The 22706-nt window shown below is 39.2% G+C and overlaps 3 protein-coding genes across 4 annotated transcripts; 1 reads left to right on the plus strand and 2 right to left on the minus strand.

Annotated features, from left to right (window-relative positions):
- Nucleotides 1-375: 375 nt before the first annotated feature.
- Nucleotides 376-9421, minus strand: lats1 (large tumor suppressor kinase 1). Its single transcript, XM_079255243.1, has 8 exons — nt 9271-9421; nt 8304-8759; nt 7149-7269; nt 5283-6742; nt 4168-4750; nt 2682-2864; nt 2427-2533; nt 376-2349 (listed from the first exon to the last, which is right to left on the minus strand). Exons 2-8 carry the CDS (start codon nt 8664-8666, stop codon nt 1855-1857), a joined length of 3312 nt encoding a protein of 1103 aa, XP_079111369.1. The 5' UTR covers nt 8667-8759; nt 9271-9421; the 3' UTR covers nt 376-1854.
- A 1076-nt stretch (nt 9422-10497) lies between these two features.
- On the minus strand, nt 10498-13945 carry nup43 (nucleoporin 43). Its single transcript, XM_079255652.1, has 8 exons — nt 13774-13945; nt 13310-13432; nt 12651-12728; nt 11980-12142; nt 11752-11887; nt 11512-11663; nt 11298-11414; nt 10498-10786 (listed from the first exon to the last, which is right to left on the minus strand). The coding sequence occupies exons 1-8, from the start codon at nt 13891-13893 to the stop codon at nt 10557-10559; spliced, it is 1119 nt and encodes a 372-aa protein (XP_079111778.1). The 5' UTR covers nt 13894-13945; the 3' UTR covers nt 10498-10556.
- A 1299-nt stretch (nt 13946-15244) lies between these two features.
- On the plus strand, nt 15245-22516 carry pcmt (protein-L-isoaspartate (D-aspartate) O-methyltransferase). 2 transcript variants are annotated; one of them, XM_079255349.1, is made up of 8 exons: nt 15245-15403; nt 18647-18751; nt 18842-18873; nt 19197-19301; nt 19480-19600; nt 20581-20666; nt 20781-20950; nt 21497-22516. In XM_079255349.1, the coding sequence occupies exons 1-8, from the start codon at nt 15349-15351 to the stop codon at nt 21507-21509; spliced, it is 687 nt and encodes a 228-aa protein (XP_079111475.1). In that variant the 5' UTR covers nt 15245-15348; the 3' UTR covers nt 21510-22516. The 2 variants fall into 2 exon arrangements, with proteins under 2 accessions (XP_079111475.1, XP_079111476.1); XM_079255350.1 differs by having other exon boundaries at nt 15249-15403; nt 20781-21005.
- Nucleotides 22517-22706: the final 190 nt, after the last annotated feature.

The following is a 22706-nucleotide window of genomic DNA, read 5'->3' on the forward strand; positions in this document are numbered from 1 at the left end:
TCACAAGCAAGTTGCTTTGGAGAAAAGCATCTGCCAAATGACAGTAAAATAGGAAAGGACCAAGATCAAATTAAAGCTTTCAACAGGACTTGTTAAAGTAGCTAAAACACATTACTGAAGTTAGCCAAAACCTGCACAACAGACAAAAAAAAAAAGATAAAACATTTAAAGAAATTTAGCTGCAGATAGCCGAGTAGCTAAATGGCAACAGAATCTGGTTCTACTGGTCACCAATAAGAGACGCGACAGCACTGTGCATGTAAAACATGTTTTCTTATTTACATTCTTTATTCATCACCCTCTTCCCAAACCTCCCAGAGCAACAACGTACATAAAAATAAAATCTCTCACAATGAAAACACACAACCAGTGCAGAATGACAGTTGTCACCATTTAGTCCACAATAACTACATTCAGATTTTTTTCCTACATGTGGAGAAAAGTCAGAGTCTTAATTTCTCTTGTTTTCAGAAGAATAGCACAGAAACTGTTTTTTTTTTTTTTTTTAATCACATCAAAATGTTAAATCTTAAAGTGATCAGGTACCAAAAGACACGACTGATAGTCGTTTTAATGGCATCACACTAAGTGTTGCAGTTGTTACTTTCTCAGTGTGGGTCATTAGAAGAGTCAAACCTCACCAAGTTAGTGCTTTGGTTGAGATAAGCATGAATTCTAAACAGCAAAGCAGATTCAACATTACATACTTGATCCAATCTGAGTTTTGTTAGTGTCAAAATACACAGAAGGCAGCAGCAGGGGACATTGCCAAGGGCCTGCCCACAGGAAAAACAACAAATCAATTCACAGGGAAGGAAACTATTTACATCCACTGTATACGACTTAATTTATAAATACATTTTAGGTATAAATTAGAAAAATGAAACAAAAACCTACCCTAGTACAATCAGCTACTGCTACTTTCACTTTAAAATACCAGTCTGATTATTAACCCTCTCTAATATTTGGTGAGCCATCAATCAAACAGGCACAGCAATGAATAATTAGAGTAGTTTATCCCTGCGGATATCTAGGAGTATCAACATTAAATCCCAGTTGTAAAGTACATTAAAATATAAATTAAGCTGATTAAAAAAAAAACCAAACTGAACAATAAATGCAATTCAGTGAAAATTCTCACACAAGCAGCATGTACACTATAATCACCAGGTTGCTTAAATAAATTAAGGCTTTCTTTACAGGGGGGGGGGTTGCAACTGGATGCCAGAAACGTCACCCTGTTATATTTTTTTATCCTGGATCTGTTTCTCTTAAGATTTTCAGCCAGAACACATCATTCGGTACGTCTTTTTAAAGTGGATTACTTTGTCCTGAACAAACAATCTATTTCACTTGGGTGTAATCTATTTTTTTTTAACTAAAGTAGCTGAACTTGATTCGCAACCAAGAAAGATCATCTATCATCATATAACAAACAAACCACTCCTAAAATGTATTTAAACACCTTCTCGGATGGGAAGATTTGACTTTTTTTTTTTTTGCAACAAGTGATGAAAAAGTCAACATATTTGAGGTTTTGGCTGCATTTAAAGGGTTGGAGGGCTGTTTTGTTACTGAACAACAGGAATTAGTAGGTTTTATTTTACTTAGCTGATTCCAGGCCAGCTTTATATTTAGTGTTACATTTATAGGGGGAAAAAAAAAGCAAGTATATTTTCCAAAACATTAAACTACTCCTTTAACTTGTGTGCATATTTTTTGTTGTGTGTTTATTAATATGATTGCGTGAACCGATTGCTCCTACAAATGCACTCTCCTATGCTGGGTGTATTAAATGCTGTGTTGTTGCAAATCCAACTTCACACACTCCGTCTGTACAGAGATGCTAAGTGGCTAAACGTAGACCAGGTCTCTGGCCTGTGTCGCTGGCTCCTGCGCTGCACCCTCGCAGTCGGCCTTGTCCTCGTCATAGCCCTCATACTCTATGGGTTTGGGGCAACTGTAAGGGTGTCCGTTGTTGTCGAAGAAGCGTCGGAAGGTGAACTCGTAGAAGGCGTGCTCCGGGTGTTTTCCGTTGCGGAACCACCCGTTCAGTGTGTCGTTGTGGTTGTTCTCGCTGTCGCTGCTCCGCAGTTTATCCGGATCCACCGGGTCAAAGTTGGAAGTGTCTGTGGAGTGAGCGATGGTGGGGATGTACGGCGCCACCTGCTTCCTCAGGTCGTTGGAGAAGTCGATGCTCTTGAAGAAGGGGTGGGCTTTGATTTCGTCCGCACCGTTCTTACCAAAGCGGTCCTCTGGGCCGCGGCACAATTTGACGATGAGATCGGACGCCTCTGGGCTGAGCTTGGCTTGCGGAGGAATGTGCAGCGTGCTCTTCCAGTTAATCACCTGGTTTCAGCAGAAAGACAGTGTTGAACAATGAGCCGCGTTGATGCAAAGCAATTCGCTGCGGATGCCTCACATACCTTCAGCTGCGTCTCCAGGGGTGTGTTCGCCAAGAAAGGAGGCTGTCCAACAACCATTTCATACAAGATGACGCCAACACTCCACCAATCACAGAGCTGGGTGTATCCTACAGAAGACATATTGCATCAGTCGCATGGTAATCAACTTCTCCAAGTAGATTCAGGACAAATTTTTATTTTCTGTTGCTCCTTTTGTTTGTTTTTTTTTTAAACGCAAATAGTCCGGATATGGACGCAACTGGCTGTTTACTGCACCTGTTCTGAGAAGCACTTCTGGTGCCATGTAGTTGGGTGTCCCCACCAGGGAGTGGGCCAAACAACGCTGGTGCTGCCGGGCTTTTCTCCTCTCTAGTGGCTTAAGGCGGTCTGTGCAGCGGCAGTTTGCTGCATCCTCCCATTCCTTACTGAAGTCCATGCTGTCCTGTCTCACATGGTCACCTGCAGACAGACCACACAGCACAATTTTTACACACAACGTTGGACAAGGGTTAAAATCGAAAACAGGTGAAGGATATAAACAATCAATGTGAAGTTACATCTATTACAGCTCAAAAGATGAGCTAAACAAAATAAAATGAACCTTTTTTAATAATCTGTTGTCCTTTTTAGACAAATTCCCCATCTTGACAAATGTGACTATTTCTATTTATATGTAATTTTCTAAGATAAACTGAAGGTTTTCAGCTGGAAGCTGCTGGTTACAAGCATCCTGAACACATACACCGAGGAACAGGAAGGAAATTAGTAATGATGGGTTTTCATTTGTACCTTAAGGTTAGAAGTATTTATAAGACTAAAAACAGCATGGTCCAGTTCAATTTATAAAAATTAAAACCTGGTAAAGAATTCATAATAATATCCATAAGAACCCACTGTTAGCTCGTACACTTATAATCTGAAAAAAAGAGACTCTGAAATTCTTTAAATGACACAGAAACACTGATGAGTAATTCTTTCCTAGCAGAACATTACAGAAAGTCCTTTACTGTTTAACAACAAAGAATTCTGCCAAATAATTACATCCATCCATTTCTGTTGCCTATTCAGGGCCAAAGTGGAAACACAACAGGTTCAAACGGGAAATCTAGACACCCAGCGACCCACACCAGTCCACGCTGTGGGCTCCCTAGATGTTCCCAAACCAGAAGAGATATTAACCCTCCAGTAAATACTCAGTCCTTTCCCAGAGCCTCCCACCAGTCATGCCCGAGGACTTGACTCGAGACTCGTGGAGACAAAGCCTTTTCTGCAGTAGCCCCCAAACTCTGGAAGTCTCCCTCTTTCGGTGAGGTCTGCTGCGACTTTAAATGGTTTTAAACCTCCGGAGAGCAGGACAACTAGGTCTTTTCTATCTTATTTTCTCTTTTTAACTATTTTATTGTCTTTATTTCAGTGCTTTTAATGTTGATTTCTTTTATTTTACCTGTACAGCACTTTGGTTACTTTGAGGTATGTGAAAGTGTTCTACAAATAAAGTCTTGATTGACTGATCGATGCCCACAACACCTCCAAGGGAAGGCAATCTGCAGGCATCCTAATCTCATACTCGAACCAGCTCAGCTGGCTTCGTTTGGCACGGTGGAACAGCGGTTCTACACTAAACTCCCACCGGATGCAAAGCGAGGAAGCTGTACCTTTCCAGAGAAACTTAAACCGGCTTTAAAACATTGGTAGAACAGTTTTACCATCAGGACTACATGATTTTATACACGTGTGGATTGTAATAAAAGCTGATATTCACCGCTCTGGTAATACTTGGAGTCATGGGTCCAGCGAAAACCAGTACACAGACCGAAATCCGTCAGCTTTATGTGTCCGTCTTGGTCTATGAGGATGTTGTCAGGCTTGATGTCTCTGTGGATGAAGCCCATCTTGTGGACGCTCTCCACAGCGCAGGTGAGCTCTGCGATGTAAAACTGAGCGAGCTCTTCTTTAAAGATGCCGAGCCGGATGAGAAGGCTCATCATGTCCCCGCCGGGAATGTACTCCATGACGAAGTACAGGTTGTCCTTGTCTTGGAAAGAGTAGTAAAGACGCACCACCCATTCGTTGTCTGCCTCCGCCAGGATGTCCCTCTCCGCCTTCACGTGAGCCACCTGGTTTCTCAGCAGCACGTCCTTCTTGCGTAGCGTCTTCATGGCGTACAGCGATCCCGTGTCCTCTTTCCTTGACAAGCACACCTCGCCGAAGGCTCCCACGCCAAGCGTCTTGATTCGTTTAAACATGGACTTATCCATCTTGGCACGCTTTAGTCTAATGTAGTTGGATTCCTTCTGGTAGAGCATCATGCGCATCTGCTCTTGAGCATTTAAACACAAACCCACCTGAGAAGAAACACACGGTCACAAATCAACGGTTGTACACACCTAAAAAAAACAAGACACTGCACGTTTAGGTTCTGGTTAGATAAAAGAAGATGATAATCTGATGGATATGAGACAATTCACTGCAAAATATAAATATAAAAAAAACCCAAATGATAATTTCCTCCAAATGTTAATCTTTTTACCCAGAAATAAAAACGCACAAGCCGTGTCAAAGTCAGTATGATGGAGGTCGCGGGGTGACATGCACTGAGGGTGTCATGCTTCCATGAGATGCAGTACGTTCAAACAATAAACTGCATTGTATACATGCTGTTCTGTATGACAGGACCGCAGAGATACCTTTACCTTTCAGATCAGCTGTTAGTGACAGTGAGTAGAGAGAGAGAGAAAGAGAAACAACAGTTAAGAAAAAAGTAAAAGTTCATGAAAAAGACCAGAGATGATCCAGTGATGACAAGGTTCAGACAGGTCAGAAAATAGCAAGAAGTGGGAAAAGTTCAATCAGAACTGGTTGGAAAGGCTCTCTCACCCGCTGCATCTCACTCTCCAGTTGCTTCCTCCTTCGGATCCTCTGCTGATGGTTCTTCAGGATGTTCTCCACGTGCTGCTCCATGAAGAACTTGAAGGCTTGTGGGGAGTACAGAGGAACTCTTCCCGACTCTCCTCGGCGCTCTTCGTCTTTCTTGTTCCGGCGAACGGGAACGGGTGAAGTTGTGATCTGCTTCCTCTCCTTCTCTGCTGCTGCTGCCGCGCTCTCGGGGCTCTCTGATGCTTTGTCTTTGGGGACGTCGCCGCCGCCACCGCTCTCCTCCTCAGCCGGCTCGTCTCTGCCTGCGCCAAGCTTACCGGCTCCTGCGTCGTATGTCGGAGGGGAGGTTGCAGCCTGCTGCTGGAGGAGGTGCTTCGGGTAGGGTGGAGGGGGACCTTGATAACTGGGAGCCTCTGCTCCTACAGGGATCTGCGAGACTTGAGCTGAAGGTTCTGGATAAGCAGGTGCACTTGAAGATGGTGTAACCTGCTGCATCCATGGAGGGTGTGTGGGAGCTACGGCAGTGTGTAGTTCAGGTTTCTGGACACGCATGCTCTTCACCGGCTGCAGGATGGGGGCCTGTGTGATGGCAGTGACTGTGGTGGCAGAGGGCTGTGAGCTGGCTGGGTGAGCCGCTCTGCTGCTGAGCTGGTGGTTGTTAAAGGAGTTAGAGCGAACTGGCATGTTGTGCTGCCATGATGGCGACAGATCCTGGTTGCTGCTGGTACCAGTGGAAGGCTGAGGCTGATTTGAGGCTAAGGGAGTCTGGGACCAGGACTGAGGAGGACCTATACCGTAAAGGTCGAGGTTATGGCTGTTCCGGTTAGGAACCATCATGGACTGAGGGATGCTTCCACCGTTAACATAAGAAGGAGAAGATGCAGGTCCTCCTGCTTGCTGGTCTGTGGGACTGTGTCGGCTGCTCTGATTGACAGGGTAAGGGGGAGGGGGCTGCCTGTTGCCCCCAGGCATGTAGTCTGACTGAGGTGTGCCATTCGGAGTCCAGCTTGAGGGGAAGATAAACTTATTCCCCCCAGAGTTTTGCATTATGATGGGCTGGTGGCCCACAGGAGCTGGACTCAGCCCCCGCTGGTTCTGAGGTGCTGAGGCTGGGTACGCATCAGGCCAGGCTCCTTGGGGAACCGGAGAGATACGAGGTGGAAGGTAATCCATGTTTCCAGAGTAGCGCTTGGTTGATGGGTTGCTGTCCCAGGATGATGCAGGAGGCATCGCCCCGCGGCTTGGTGGAGGCGTGACGCTGCGCATCTGAGGTGGTAGCGGAGGGTTGACTCTCTGGCTGTTAGCAGGGTGACCTTGAGAGAATGCAGGAGGTGGTCCGGGGCCGTCTGTGTGGTACATCATTCCATCCACCACGATAGGACCGTGTCGAGGAGCCAGAGACTCCTTCGAGCCTTTCCAGCTTGGCCTTCTCAGCACAGCCTGCTGTTTATGAGAAGTCCCTGTGTGTGTACAAAAGATGAAAAACAAAAATCTCACCTATAATAAGGAATCAAACAAGTCTAAATAACAAAAAAGAACATATGATTAAGTGACTTTGAGGACACCTACCTCAAACTTGGAATAATAATTTAACAAACTATAATAAAACATTATTTGTGCAACAACTTGAAATGTATAAAAGTGACAACAAGTGTCAAGAGTCTCCCAGGTTAAATAGGTGTATTATTTTCCAACATGCATCACATGTTACTGCTACTAAGATACAATAACTCACACTCTATCATGAAATAATGCCATTTCTTTTGAGCAGATGTCACAAATTCTACAAATAATACAAAAGTTAGATAGATTACAAAAAAAAGAAAGAGGCGAACCAACATTATTAACAAACAGTTGTGTAAATACCTGGAGCTTTTAGGCCGGTAGAGTTAGGATTGCCAACAGCCATCTGCTCCCTCATTGACTCCTGGTAGTTCACCTTTATCATATAGTCTGAAGTGGCCCCGCCACGGCGGCTGCTGCTTGGCTTGAGAAGCAAAAACAGAACAATTGAGATTAGACAATCAAAGAGGAATTGGTTGCTCTAAGAATATTCCCTTTAAGGATCAATATTTTTTTGCTAAACATTCATGTGAATTAGCTGGAGCTTATTTATCTTTCCACTTATCCTTTTGGTTGTGTAAAAGTTTAAATCAGTTTTGTAAAACAGACAAATTCAATCCTAACATTTCAAAGGAGGACTTAACTTAAAACAAAACCTGCTGATGAAATTATTTATACATGCTAAAATTTTACCCAACAACTCGGGCTGTGACAATACGCTTTTGTCCCGATTCAATTCGATTCCCAATTTTTGGGTGCCGATTTGATTTAAATTGCAATTTTCACAATTCTTCGATATTGCTGATTTTTGTAGATTTAAAAACAAACAAAAAAAAAAACCCTACAAAACTTTTTTTGCTCATCATTTTTCTTGATTTCAATTAGGAAAAACCAACACAGTAGCCATATCATCAAGCTGCTACTATAATGCCCAAAAAGACAAATAAAAAGATCATTAAAAACAATAGAAATGACAAAAATTTTTTATAATGGATTAGTTTAATTTACTTAAGAAAAAAAAAATATTTAACAAAAAAATAAATAAATAATCGATAATTTAACAAAAAAAAAAAAAAATTAAAAAATCCATTTTAAAATTGTGAAGCAAAAATATCCTGATTTTCAATTCGATATTCTGACCCCTACTAACAACTGTGCAAAACTGAACAAAACTGCACAGTACATGGTGAAACTTCATTACTGTACCACACATATTAAAGCCAAACCAAAGGCAGCTGTCAAATGTGAAGCTTCTTTTGTATTACCTTTGCATGCTTGTCATCACACTCTGCATACCTGACATTTTCTATAAATATCCCTTGCACACAAAGTGCACCAGGTGATTATCTTCAATTACAAAAGCATGAACAGAATGACAGCCCTATCACAGCTCTGTCAGTCGTGAAAGAAAAAAGGGAGAGGAGACAGACATGACCAACACATTAACACTCCTCTTACCTCCTCAAACCCAGAACTTGGGGATTCTAACATTGGCTTGTTTACATCTGGGCCTGAAGTGCTGGACTCACTGTTCAACGAACCACCCAGTTCAAAAGGCACCAGAGACTTGCGGATCTCTTGTAAGGCCTTATGGTAGGGGTGTTTGGAGTTACTACTGCGTCCCTGTTGCCTTGGATCTTCAAGGTGCATTTTCCCTTGTCCACTGATGTCCACTTTAGGTGGGTCAGAGGGTTTGGACAAGTTGCGCAGGCTGTTTCGTATCTCCTGCAGCATTTGTTGGCTGTTGCCACTGTAGTTACTGGCAGGGAATGTTTTGGGTCTCATCTGCCTGTTTCCTTCGGGTTTCTCCCCTCTCCTCATGTATGATGATGATGATGATGAGGGGGATCTCACCAGTCCAGGATTGCAATGGTAGCAGGGGTCTCTGATGTCTGACCTCACATCTGCATGTTGCTGTAAATATTATAATTCAGTGTCAGATTTGCAGGTAAACGGCGTTCACAACAAGTTACCAAACAGGTTGGGCAAAAATGAGCAGAGAAATCAACTGATAAACATTGACTAAATTTTTGCCACATTAAGGTTAAATGTACAGATTTACTCTTTATATTTGAGTAAGGTTAAATGTACATAATAATCAAGCGAAAGATTTATTCTTTAAAAGACATAAACCCCGTCTACTTGTTAGCATAGTTAGCATTTAAGCTAATAGTGCGCTATTTTAATGCTAATTCTCACGCGCAGCTAAAGCTGTATGTTACAATAATTGAAATATATACATTCATGAGAGGCCGGTTGGTTCAGGACAATGTTAATAATAAATCCAGCCTTGTTTTTTTTTTTTTTTTTAAATCAAACAGCACACAAGTGCCTCCGCGGCCTGTGTTTTAAAGGCATCCATTTGATGCTATTCAACAACAGGTTAGCCTGTTAGCGCGAAACATAACTTCCAACAATAACTTACCGCTCACTTGAAATGCTACTTTCCTCCAGATTTTTCCGAATTGAACAGCAAATAAACTGGTAAAGTGACCTTTCTCAGCGTCAAGGACGCGATTTTACTGAAAATGTCCTTATTGTGCCGTGGTTCCTAGTCGTGATGAATTCCTGGGATGTCTGAATGACAAGTATAAAAGCGGAAAACAGCAGTCAAAGCTAAGGCTACACACATCCGGTGTTTTCAACTTTCAACAATTAAGTTCAGTTGACATATTTGATCAGACTCAATTTCAGCTTTACTTAACAAAAGCTTAATAGCAAGCAGATATTGATACTGTAAGAAAATAGTGATTTAAATCTTCGTTTTAGTCTTTCCCCTTATCGTTTATGAATTACAATTATTTTATATAATATATATATATATATATATATATATATATATATATATATATATATATATATATATATATATATATATATAATTAATATATATATATTATTAATATACATATATTATTAATTATTAATAAACTATTTCAATATTATCGTTTAGAAATTAATCTTTGGGGATTTTTCATTTCATTACCACCCTGAACAATTTTTTTTTTTTTTTTGATTCTGTTGTTTTAAGAATTTAAAAATATATGTCTTAATTACAATGGGTTTTTTTTGTTGTTTTCCTCAGTTTAGTTTTTATAAATTGTTGCAATGTCATTCACTGTGAACTGTAAGACATATGAGTTGAAATAACGCATTAAAAAAAAAAAAAAAAATTAATTACCAAGAATGGAGGGAACTTTATTCTGAAAAACACGACAGGAAGTTTCCTTCGATTGCTGTAAACATGTACAACTTTATAAAAGGTACCCGGATGCTGCTTGTTTTTTAAGCTGAATAGTTAATTAATTATAAAAACACTATAATAAAAGGCTAAATTAGCTGTAAGAATGTAAAAGGGTAAGTTTAAATGCTAGTATAATAATTTGAGGCAAATGATAACTTGAGTCAATTTTTTAAAAAAAAACATTTTTTATTGTATTTTTACCTTTATGAATGTAATCTTTACAAAATGTATTGAACTGAACACCTGGGCTTGGAATGACTTTGAAAAACATAATCCATAATAATTAATTGATGCAGCAGTAAATTACGAAGCAAACACTTATCAGACACACAAGTAAAGCCAAACTTATCATACAGTTATTTCGGCAACCTTTTGACAAAATGACAATCAAAACCTTCTGTTGTGCCTGAAATGGAAAGTTAATGACATTATACGTATCTTGTAGCACACACAAGATGTGTTTTTATTTAAACTGGGACCTGTCTGTTGACAAAAATAGCCTCTCCGTCAGTGCCACAAACTAGACATGGTCCAAGAACATCCAAGCTGTTGACGGATAGCGTCTGGCTGGGCAGCATGTGTGTCGTTTCTAGACGGCCTTTACTGGAGTCTCCAGTAAGCCAAGCACTGATGAGGGACTGGTTTCCTCCAGCTGGTGCCATCGCACTGCGAGAGATCATGCTGCTGTTCCTGCCACCTGGCAAGACATGAATAAAACTTATTACAGCGTAACAACAGAAGAGCACTATAATACCAATAGCAATGTGTCATCATATACCAGCTTGTTAGCTGTTAACAGTCAGATGGCAAGTTGAACTTGGTTGTTGTCTCATGTCATGTATAATTAAAAACTCTTCAAGCTATGTATTGATAAAACTTGGTGACAGTTTACATTTTGGAAAGAGGAGGTGTCAAAAACAAAAACAAAAAAGGTTCTGCAGGAATGCTTTGTTGTTCATTAAAGGCAGAAGGAGGAAAACATTTTAATCTAAACTCACATTGGTAATAATATTGTACTTAAATTATTAATTTAAATTAAACACATTTTCCCAATTATAGTACTTGTTTTAACATTGGAACTCCGTGGTAAAAACGGATGATGTCTCTTTTACATCCAGAAAGATTTTTCTTGTGTTAATTATTGGCCAAATAGAACAAGGACAGAAAAATCTTGGCTGAAACACATTTTCATTGCAAATCTGACTTGCCTTGTAAGAAGGAGGGCATGTCTGAAGGAGAGGAAGTCTCCCAGTGCAGCAGCGAGCCATCTTCTGAACATGTGAACAGATGATCAGGGTTTGTCGGGTGGAAGTGGACCTCCCACACTGTTAAGAAAAAACAAAGTTTCTTAACAACCGTGATGCCTTTTAAGCTAAATTAATTTTATTTAAAAACTCAGAACTGACTGATTGTAAGCCTTACTTTCAGCTGAGTGGGCTTCCATAAGTGATAAGGGTGTGTTTCCTTGTCTCACATCCCAGACACACAGCATACCATCCTGGCCTCCTGTGGCCACAATGTGCTGCTGGTTTGGATGTTTGTCAACACAGTGCAAAGGAACTCTATCTCCTGATCTGGTAAAAAAGTATAAATAAAGATAATTTATATATGAAAAAAAACTGCAAATTAAAAAAAACACTAATACATGGATATAGATCTTACAGAGATAGAATCTGTGATGGTGAGTTGCTTTGCTGTCTTAAATCCCACAGCTTCAGCTGGCCGATGGAGTTCACAGTCAAAATGTCTGTTGTCTTCAGGTAAGTCACAGCATGAATTGTGCTGCTATCGGCATTCTCTAACAAAAATCAGATGTTACATAAACATTCATTTTGCATGACTTGAAATATGTGGATATGTCGAAATACAACAAATTAATCTTCATCACACCTATGACTCGAATCACTCCTTCCTGGTCGGCTCTATAGACGACAATAGTCCCATCTTCACCAACTGATACGATCTCAGGACTGCTGCACACGATTCCAGTGCAAGGAGCATTGTCACAGGGGTAGCGGTGTGCTCTTGCCCACTTATAAGAAACTGAGATGGTCTATGGTCAGGGCAGAGAAGGAATATGGATTTAAATAGGAGGGATACTACATATCCCACACAACAATTTGTCAAACCGTATATTTCTTTAGCTGGACCATGTTGGTATCACAAACATTCACAGATAGTTTTCTTTTTAAATGCAGGTACAATAAAAGCTTTTAAGTAACAAACCTCTTGGACAGAACAGAAGTTGTAATTATTCTATCTTTCACATTGCGCAAATAGTCTGACAATGACAAGATGATGCTCTTGAAAGTTAATTGTGTTATCCACTACAGCTACAAAAGGAGACAGGTGCACTGTTGTACACAGTTATACTTTCTCTGATTTCAGAAGCTTTTCAATGAAGGGCTTTCCACTGAGACTAAAGTAGGACTCTTTAATCTTGAAGATGTAACTTATTATTTCAAACAGATTGTTGTTTCATTTGCTGGGCAAAATGCTTCCACAGTTGTCCTCGTTGTAAAAGACATCTTATGACAATGACATGTAAAAGTAAACAATACCTGACTGTTTTGGTGGTGGCGAAAGATGCTTACTGCTCCTGTTGATGATGCTGTGACAATTCTATCCTGGTCCAAAAACTGTAAAACAAAAACAACAATTATAATAAAAAAGAAAAAAATAGTTAAAAAAAAAAAAAGAAGTTTGAAATAAAAAAAAATTTAGGATTAAAAGTGCACAGGCCCCTGGGCCCAAAGTGTTCCAGGGGCCCCCTTTCCCATCGCAACATCGTGAAAATTGTGAATGATACACTGTGAAACGATATTTCTAACATTTCGCAGCCAGCGGTACCAATAGCAACACACTATTGGTTCGGGACGGAATGCTTTTGTCCCGATTTGATTCCGATCTTTTGGGTGCCGATTTGATTTAAATTGCGATTTTTAAAATTCTTTGATATTGCTGATTTTTGTAGATTAAAAACAAACAAAAAAAAAATCTATAAAACTTTTTTTTGCTAGTAATTTTTCTTAATTTCAGTTAAGAGAAAACAACACTGTAAAACAAAGAAAAATAGATTTTTTAAAAAAAAAGGAATAGTTTTAAATAAAAAAGGGTGAAACTTTATAATCAAACTAAAGAAAATAAATAAAGGCTTTGAAGTATGAACTAATATTCAGAACAATGCACGGATCACAGGCCAGTCAAGTGGGTGTCTTACTTGAAGGTCAAGAACATCTCCATCATGCTTGTGGTCACATAAAAGCCGAGGATCTCCTTCAAATCCATCTTCCAACCCAGAACTCCCATTACCCTCAATGGACCAAATGGAAATCTTATTGTCCTAACAAAAACACAGATTGAGACTTAAACCACTTATCAAATGACTGTCATATATAACCAACTTCAATATTGTTCCTCAAGGAATATAGGAAGCAAAACAATAAGACAGATTAAATGCATTTATGGTTGTGATGGACATATTTGTTTTACATGTCTTTAGCAACACCTGTCCGTAAGTAAAAGAATAGAGAATATTCTACATATCATAGCATGCATTAAGTAATAAATGGATACAAAGTGTGTAGATTAACTAACTTAAATTAACCTAACTTAAATAGCAATAAACTTCGTTTTGTTTATTTCTAAGTCCACTTAAACTAATTCAACAGCCAACTTGCCAACCTCGTTGTCCCACGAGCCGGTCGCAAAAATATCTGGTTGCTGTAAATTTGAATACGATACAGGCCGCCATCTAGTCTTGCTTATTTTCTGAGACACGTATTTGGCATTTATACTATCCATGAAAGCAGAAACAGGTTGAAATGTATAAATTATTATCTATGTTAGCTTAGCATTTAGCAAGACAGAGGGGTACGCGCCTGCTTGCTTGCCTACGTAACTACGGTGGCTGAGTAAGACCAAACAACTAAGGCAGCTTTTATCACCATAGACATCATATATACATAGACGCCTCATTGAGGCGCCGCCATATTGGATGGGTCTTCGCTTTCGAGTCTTGCTGCAGAATCGATGTAGTTTCCCCACATAACTGTTTTCTGTGGAACAACGCATATATATTACACACAAACAACACTTTTCTGCATAAGTTGTTTATAAATAATGTTAATACAGTGAATAATCCACCAAATGCAAATGATAAATTTTACTCCTATAAAGTGTTCATTGAAAAATATGAAAGTGATGCTTCACAAAGAGAGTTTTACATGGTAGCATAATTACCGCCACCAAGGAGGTTATGTTTTTATTGGCTTTATTTGTTTGTCTTTATTTGTTGTCTGTACGGTTGCAATAACTGGTAAAATATTGAAAGCAAATGGTGTGGAATTACATTTCACGAAGTTGAATAATGATTCATTTGACCAGATAAAAAAAGATAGACAAATCCAAATGCATCAATAAACAATCAAACATGATAGTATGGAATTCATTTATACATTTATTTATATTGTAACTACCTTATGTCTTTGTTAAATAGCATATAAAAATATTTTAGCAAAAAAGCACATTGTGTTTTTAAAAAAATATTTTACAGTGATTGGTATCAGAACAATATATCTGTCCTTTGTAACAAACTAAACTGTGAGGAAAAATCAGGGAAAAATCCGTGACGTTATTGTTGTGGTTGGGCCTGCAATTTACAAATAAATGCATTGGGGGCGCATGGATGACCCATCCAAGATGGCGGCGCGATGATGCAATGCGGCGTCTATGTATATATGATGTCTATGGGTTGAAGCGTAGTAGAGATTTTGCACGGTAAAAGTTTAATAATCCAAACACAAATTACAAAGTCCTGTATTTCATGTTTTTTTCTTAACGAAAAATACTTTGCAATGGTTAGGGTGTACTTGGCTGAAAAAATATTTTATAAGGGGTACTGTGTTGCAAAAAAGGTTGAGAACCGTTGCCACTACGGTGTCCGCTTGCGACACCTAGCGGCAGCTATTTACGCTACTGCGGCAAATCTGCTAAAGCACTGAGTGAAAGAGGAATGTTTCTTTTTCCCTTTCAGTTTACACTGGCTTCGACACATATCAGAACAGATTAATTACATAATAAAAATGACTGTGATTTGTGATCGTGCGTGTGTCTGAAACGCGACCCTGCAACAGAATAATTTGGATGTCTGGTGACGTATCCGCGGCTCTGGAGGTTGTCAGCTTCATCGGGAAAACAGTCGGCGCAGGCGCGGCACTGACAGCTGCTGTCTACTTACTCCGCAAAGTCTGCTTAATAATGGCCTGGAAATCTGGAGGAGCCAGTCATGCAGAGCTTGTCAACAACCTCCGCAGTAAGTCCGAATGCTTTTCTTTTTATCTGCAGCATCGTGCTTTCGCGGACACTTCACCAAAAGCAAATAGTTTCAAGGCAGGTTAGCGCTTTAGCGGAGGCTAGCTGGTTAGCTTTTTGGTATCTTGTTGACCCAGCGTTACACATCTCTCCACCCCTTTTCACAAACCATGCTTACGCCGTGAAACGGATACATGCTTCTGACGTTGCGGAAAAACTAACAATAAATGATCCAATTAATTATCTGTTATGTGTGGTTGCAGAATGTGCAGTTAGCTACAGTCTTGGGCGATGTTAGCTTAGCCTGCTAGCTGTATGTGCGTCATTTGGGACATTGTAAAAAGCAATAGCATTGTTGCTAACTCAGTGCCCTGCCCACATTTATTGATGGCTCCTTGTAAAATTCATTGCACGTTCATGTGGGTTCATGTGGAATAACAAAGACAGGACAATTTGCTGTGTCACGATGGCACTCTGCTGTTTGTAAATTGTAATAAAAAGGAAAGGTCTGCCATACTGATAAATAACTTATATGCAGGGCCGGATTAAAAGTGCACAGGTTCCTCGGCCCAGAGTGTTCCAGGGGCCCCCTTTCCCACTGCAACATTGTGAAAATTGTGAATGATACACTGAAACGACATTTCTAACATCTCTCAGCCAATGGTACCAATAGCAACACACTATTGGTTAGGACTGTGACAATGTGCTTTTGTCCCGATTTGATTTTTTTGTGTGCCGATCTGATTTAAATTGTGATTATCCAAATTCTTCGATATTGCTGATTTTTATAGATTAAAAACAAACAAAATAAAATTTATAAAGCTTTTTTTTGCTTGTAATTTTTCTTGATTTCAGTTAAGAGAAAACAATACAGTAGACAATTATTCTGCTGCTATAATGCCCATGAACACAAGTAAAAAGACCAATAAAAACAATAAAAATTACAAAAATTTTATAGTAGATTAATTTTATTTAATTGAAAAATAATACATTTTTTAACAAAAAAAATTGATTTTAAAATTGTGAAACAAAAGAATCCAGATTTTCTATTTTTCTATTCAATTTTCCCACCCCAACTATTGATAGTGGTGTAACTATCTGTACATTTTGTTTCATGTCCAAACTGCTGGTATTTGCCCTACATGGGCCCCACATGGGTCCCAGGTGGGCGTGGGCCCCTGGGCCTGTGCCCATAATTCCCATTGGATAATCCAGCCTTGCTTATATGTTATCCAGTATGAACAATGCCACATGGCCACTCTTATAAAGCTACAGTAAATACTCAATGTCTGACTTCTCTCACATGCATATTGAAAACTGTTTTCAGTGGCGATGACAACTGCATAGTAAAAAGTGCAAGTGTGCTTTCACTGCCGGGTATCTACCAGTTCTATTTATATTCTGTTTAGTTGGTATACCATTGCAAGCTGCAAGCATCTTGCTAATAGCCGGGGTAGGATTTATAGAGATCTGATTTTGTATCTCAGTTTATTGTGCCGAATGTACTCAGAATATTTGAGTTAAAAACAATAAAATAGTTAAGGCAAGTAAATTAGTCTTGGTATTCCAGACAAACCTCCTCACAGTTTATCTGTGATGCAATGTCTTGTTTGCATTGGAACAATAAAACTGTTTAAGGCATAGCTCATTGTGTTTTATTACCTTTTATTATATCTGTGTCATGCATTCATTAGTTTGTCCACTGACACTAACCTATTTAGACAGACCAATGTCTTAAATGTAACCCAGAGTTTGCACATGTAAGCAGGCCACACACAGAATGCATGCTAATTCACAACTCTTGTCTATTGTTTGTTTTCTCTTGTCACTTCAGGCAGTAAAAGCTGTGTTCAGTGCTCGTCCAGCACTGGATTATGTGCAGCAGAAAGTATCAAATATGGCTTCGATTATATGTTTATCATGGAAAAATTACATGGCATATATGTGGTTATTTTGGCTGAAGCACATTTAATTGATATCTTTTACAGAATTTAAAGCAAGAAAATGGCTTAAAATGTGGATTTATAGGTTATTTCAGTTTCAGAATTCAGTTGTAGGCGTCCATCTGGCTGCTTGTTAGGTTTATTTGTAATGTATCCTGAAGTGGCACATAGCTCTGAGGGTGAGGGGAATGAGTAATGAGAGTTGACTCTTGGCTTTCCTGCTCAAGATGCTGCAGGAACAACAGAAAATTTTGAGGACGCTAACATTTTTTTATGGATCTTTTTAAGTTGTTCCCAAGATTAGAGCTTTTAGCACTTGTGTGTTACTTGTGTATGTGTGGTCCGTGTAAGTGTGATGTAGTCTGTTTATGTTGCTGCAACTATTTTTGGTAGTCGTTGAGATTTTTCAATTTCACACCTTTCTTCCTATTCTTCCAGTGTTTTCCATGTTTTACTAACTGTATCTCTCCCCTCCAAACAGAACAGGGGTTGTATTACATTGGTAAAACCTCTGTCATGCACTGCGAAGCCAGTAAAATCACTGTATATGAACCTTTGCCATGCAATATTGGTACATACTTGAAAGTTATCAGTAACATAAAGCTCTATTGTAATTATGTTTTTCTGAAGACCATTTTATACCAGAATCACACACATGCACTTGTGTTTATAAATTTGTTTTCCCCTTTCCCCCTCTTAGCATTATTTGTCCTTAAAGCTTATTTTTCATACCTCCATAAATGTTAATATTTGTATTTTTGAGTGTCCTGCTTGCTTATTAGAGTTGTACCATTATGTTGCTCCATTTATATGAATAATAATCTTTAAGTTTGATGACATGGATATAATTCTTAGACTATATTTGATTTCATACTGTAAAATGCAACATGGCTACAGGATATGGTACGGGAAATAAACTGAATAAATGTACAAATGTTAAATAAATCACGGTGGTGTTGTCTGTTTCACTGCTCGACACATCACCAAACTAATGCAATATTATAGAAATCCAATTTGCGATGGCGTAGTCATGCTCATTGAGTTGGAAAATTGCCTGAAATGGTTTAATATACTGAAGGTTACACAAAAATGTCTACCAACTTAATGGTTGTCTCATGGTTTTGTAATGAGCTGTTATAACGCACACCATCAGTACTTGTAGTAATTTCTTTTGAAATTCCGGAATCCATCCACTTCATACTGCTGCGTTTTCTGCTGCAAGATTATGTAATATTTCTCTGTCTGTGTTTCTGCTTGTGGTTCTATACTATGCAGTGACACAAAGTCTTTTACATTCTCAGAGAATGGGATTATTAAATCTGACAAGGTGTATGAAGTCATGCTGACCACAGACCGAGCACATTTCTCTAGGTGTAATCCTTACATGGACTCACCACAGTCAATAGGTACGTCTGCTTGCGTAATAATTCATACATTATGGAGCAAGAGTGATGGGTTGAACTAACCAAAAACTCTCCTTCTTTCTTCACCAAAAGGATATCAAGCAACTATCAGCGCCCCACATATGGTATGAATTTCTAGCCTTTTCTGCACCTTGTGAATTATGACTTTGAGCAGGTATTGCAGGCTTGTTCCTTTCATTCTTGAAACTATTTTTAACGAATAATAATTAATTGTAACCTAAATCTGAAAAAATGAATATATTTGTACTTGCTTTTGGGATATTACATTTAATTTTTGTTGATATTTTTTTATGGTTTTATGGTTTAAAAAAAATACCATAACACAAACACAGAAAGATGAAAGCTGTTCTGAGTGGGATCAGAGTTGGATGCAGTGCCGATCGATAGGTTATAATGCGGTTTTCTTGTTGACGTTGCCTCCGTTTAGCACGCTTATGCACTGGAGCTTCTACATGATCAACTCTATGAGGGAGCCAAAGCTCTGGACGTTGGCTCCGGCAGCGGAATCCTGTCTGTTTGCTTCGCACGAATGGTGAGCCACACACATGACGGGTAAACACATACAATTTCTCTTTGATAGATCTGCGATTTGATACTTAGATTAATTCAGTAATATCCCAACCAATTAGCATAGAATCAGATAACAATGTTTTTATTGTTGTGAAATTTCTGTCTTAACTGAACACCAAACCTTCCTCTGTGCTTTCCAGGTAGGTCCTAAAGGGAAAGTTATAGGAATTGATCATATCAAAGAGCTGGTAGACGACTCTGTAAATAACGTGAAGAAAGACGATCCCAGTTTGATAACATCAGGCCGAGTCAAGCTAATAGGTAAGATATAGTGGATCAAATGTGGCATTTCGTCTTCTGTTGTTTTTTTTCTTGTTAAAATGATTTTCAATGCTGTTGTGGCTCTGTTTGTGTCAAAGGAAAGGACAGTGTTATGCTCTTCGGTGGCGAGCTGCTAAATATACTGCTCACAGCATTAAATAATTAAGCAGTCCCACTTTCACCTGGTCTGCAGGAGGGCTGAAGTCGTAGTACTTTCTGGTCATTAATAGAAAAGGACAGACAACCAATATTTTGGTTTTACTTTGTGTATTTTTACGACTTCATCATTTACATGTTGTTGATGTTCCTTATATGTCTGCAGATTTCAAGTCCGTTAATCGTTTTGCAATCGGAAACCACAGTACATGGATGCAAACTGATCAATGCACAAGTCATTCCAGTGATCGTTTTATACCCATGGGCATAAAATCTGTATTATAAACGCCAAACTGTTGGTTTTGTTGATGTATTAATGATCATGTATTGATGTTAAAACAAGCCCAAGTGACTTTCTGACCAACTTGCATCCAGTAAAGTCAATCTTTTACCTTGTTTAGTCCTCTACTAATTGGAACCACAATCAGGTCTCCAAAAAAGTTTTTTTTTTTAAATTAAAAAAGACCAATATTGTTTTTAGATCAAAAAGTATTATAAAGAAAGCCTTTTTAGTTTTTTTTTTATAAACAGATATCAGACAAAGTAAAGTACTGAAAGATGCCATTTGAGTAGTGGTTCTGTGTAAATGCCATCTTAAAACTGCTGTCAGTATTTAAGGTTTGAGCCCCGAACTCATCGTTATGATGCATCTGTTTAGAGAAAAGCTATTTGTTTTTATTTGTGATGTTTCTGGATGAAAATAGCACAGTGAGTAATGAGCAGCTCAGGAACAGCTGTGACAACAGGCTGAATGACTATCTGGCGAGGGTAAGTGTTGTGTTGAGTCTGGCAGCCTGGAAGTGAAATCCTGATGTGTGTTTTAGTGGGAGACGGACGAATGGGTCACCCAGAGGAAGCGCCATATGACGCCATACATGTTGGCGCAGCAGCTCCGACTGTACCCCAAGCTGTGAGTCTGAATGCTTTCACTTCTGTTGGATGCAAAGAATGAATACAGATCTCTTTGCTGATGCCGTCTTGCTATCATCATGCTGTTAACCCAATTACCTTGTGACTCTCTCAGCTTTTGGATCAGTTGAAGCCCGGCGGCCGGCTGATTCTACCCGTCGGCCCAGCAGGAGGAAATCAGATGCTGGAGCAGTATGATAAGATGGAAGATGGAAGCACCAAAATGAAGCCCTTAATGGGGGTGATTTATGTGCCTTTAACAGACAGAGACAAGCAGTGGTCCAGGTGGAAGTGACTTCCTTCTCCCCCTCCTCTCCCTCTCTCCTTCTCAGTGGCAAAGGTGAAATGGTGTGGCTTGGAGCAGGCAATGGATCACAAGAGGCTGCATTTTGCTGCTTGTTGACATTTTTTGCTTCTTCCATACCATACCAGCTCGCTGCACGCTTCCTTCATGTTGTGTTTTTTTAACACCCACTTCCAAATTGGTGCAACCAGAACTACCTAACTGGTGAAGTTTGGAATAATTTGGAGCATTAATATGAAAGACTGCATGGAAATGGGAACAGCGTGGAGGTTTATGCTTGGTTTTCAAGAGCATGATTTTCATTTTAGATGCTTACTAGACTGTAAAACACAACTTTTCAGCTATTTTGTTTGATGCTCTTCTCTGTGAGATGTAGAAACAAACCCTCTACTGTTTCACTTTTATCTCGGAGCGTATCTAAATGTTTTGCATGTGATTCTAACTTTTCACTATTTGCATGGCAGGAAGATGGTTACCTTACCGTGTTACCTTACTAACGTTTATACTCTTTTTTTTTTTCCCCACAGGGATGAACTTTGAAGATGAAGACAGACCACAAGCCACCTTTAAGTTTGAACCTGGATAAAACCTGGATGGGGTCAGGGAGCCCTTGACATTTTTGTTTCAAGCATCAGTGAACATGCTCTTTTTGTTTAAGTCTAATGAGGGACTAGAGTATCACAGTGTTGACAACCCTGAGGGGCTGTGAAGAAAGACTGATTCAAGCTCAACACAAATATTCAAGGTGGGGTTTTTTTTTGTTTTTGTTTTTTTTTTTCTTCATTTCCAGGCCTGCATATTTTTAATGACATATTCTTTTCAACTGCTGGAGTTCAGGTTTGTCTTTCTTTAGTGGTTCCACCATTTGAATTGCAGTCAGGCGCTTTTACAGCATCGCATTTCAGCTCGATCAGTCGAGTGTTGGAGGATCGTAGGACAACAGTGAAGATTGCCTGGGCTTTTTTAGATTATTCACCTTGTTATGGTTGGCGTGTGTGTGTGTGTGTGTGTGTGTGTGTGTGTGTGTGTGTGTGTGTGGATCATCTAACTGTAGTCTTATTTGCTAAAATATGAAATTTTTTTCCCCCCATGCCAGCAGTATTAGAAAAACACAAGAGTAACACCGTGGCTGTTGTAACTCACATAACCTGTTTGATGTGCTACACTCTTTGGTCACACCATAAAGTATGCTACACATTGGATCATATTAAATATACTCCAAAGACAGAAGCGCACTTAATGCCACCAACACTCATGCACGTTCAGGGCTGTGCTTTCCACCTGGTGATGTGTTGCTTTTTGCAGCTGGTTTTCAATTCCAACTTGTGCAGGCTCCTCTGGTGACTGACACTAAAAGGGACAGTCACTGCTTTGCCAAAATAATTCTTTAACAATATAAAGCAAATGTCTGTTTCTTGCGGAAAAGAAGAGGAAAAAAAAGTACTTAAAATGACATAAAGCACATTTTATTTTTGCGCGATCTCAATGATATTTGGCTTTAACAGTATCTGGAATGGCATGTGAAAATAAAGTGATGCTTATGTTTTTGTCTGACTTTTATTATTGGATTTTTGTGTACAGGTAACAAGTTCAGAGGTAATTTTTAAGCTCTTTTGGTAAACTGTACGTCAAATTTCTTTAGACAGTTGTCTAGTTGCAACATGACCACAGCGGTATAGATCTGATAGTCAAAGATGGCAACAAAGGAAAAATTATTCTCAATATCTTAAATGACAG

The sequence above is a fragment of the Telmatherina bonti genome, assembly GCF_933228915.1.
Source record: "Telmatherina bonti genome assembly, chromosome: 16".
Lineage (NCBI taxonomy): Eukaryota > Metazoa > Chordata > Actinopteri > Atheriniformes > Telmatherinidae > Telmatherina > Telmatherina bonti.

What these genes read in the sequence shown, in the direction of transcription:
- nup43 (XM_079255652.1), bottom strand. Translation starts at nt 13,893, where the DNA reads ATGGATAGTATAAATGCCAAATACGTGTCTCAGAAAATAAGCAAGACT. An exon ending in CCGGCTCGTGGGACAACGAG is followed by an intron (nt 13,433 to 13,773) that starts GTTGGCAAGTTG and finishes TGTTTTTGTTAG; the next exon opens with GACAATAAGATTTCCATTTG. An exon ending in GCCACCACCAAAACAGTCAG is followed by an intron (nt 12,143 to 12,650) that starts GTATTGTTTACT and finishes CCCTGACCATAG; the next exon opens with ACCATCTCAGTTTCTTATAA.
- lats1 (XM_079255243.1), bottom strand. Translation starts at nt 8,666, where the DNA reads ATGAGGAGAGGGGAGAAACCCGAAGGAAACAGGCAGATGAGACCCAAA. An exon ending in TACCGGCCTAAAAGCTCCAG is followed by an intron (nt 6,743 to 7,148) that starts GTATTTACACAA and finishes GTACACACACAG; the next exon opens with GGACTTCTCATAAACAGCAG. An exon ending in TGGAGAGTGAGATGCAGCGG is followed by an intron (nt 4,751 to 5,282) that starts GTGAGAGAGCCT and finishes GTTTCTTCTCAG; the next exon opens with GTGGGTTTGTGTTTAAATGC.
- pcmt (XM_079255349.1), top strand. Translation starts at nt 15,349, where the DNA reads ATGGCCTGGAAATCTGGAGGAGCCAGTCATGCAGAGCTTGTCAACAAC. An exon ending in CTATCAGCGCCCCACATATG is followed by an intron (nt 18,874 to 19,196) that starts GTATGAATTTCT and finishes GCCTCCGTTTAG; the next exon opens with CACGCTTATGCACTGGAGCT. An exon ending in AGGCCGAGTCAAGCTAATAG is followed by an intron (nt 19,601 to 20,580) that starts GTAAGATATAGT and finishes TGTGTGTTTTAG; the next exon opens with TGGGAGACGGACGAATGGGT.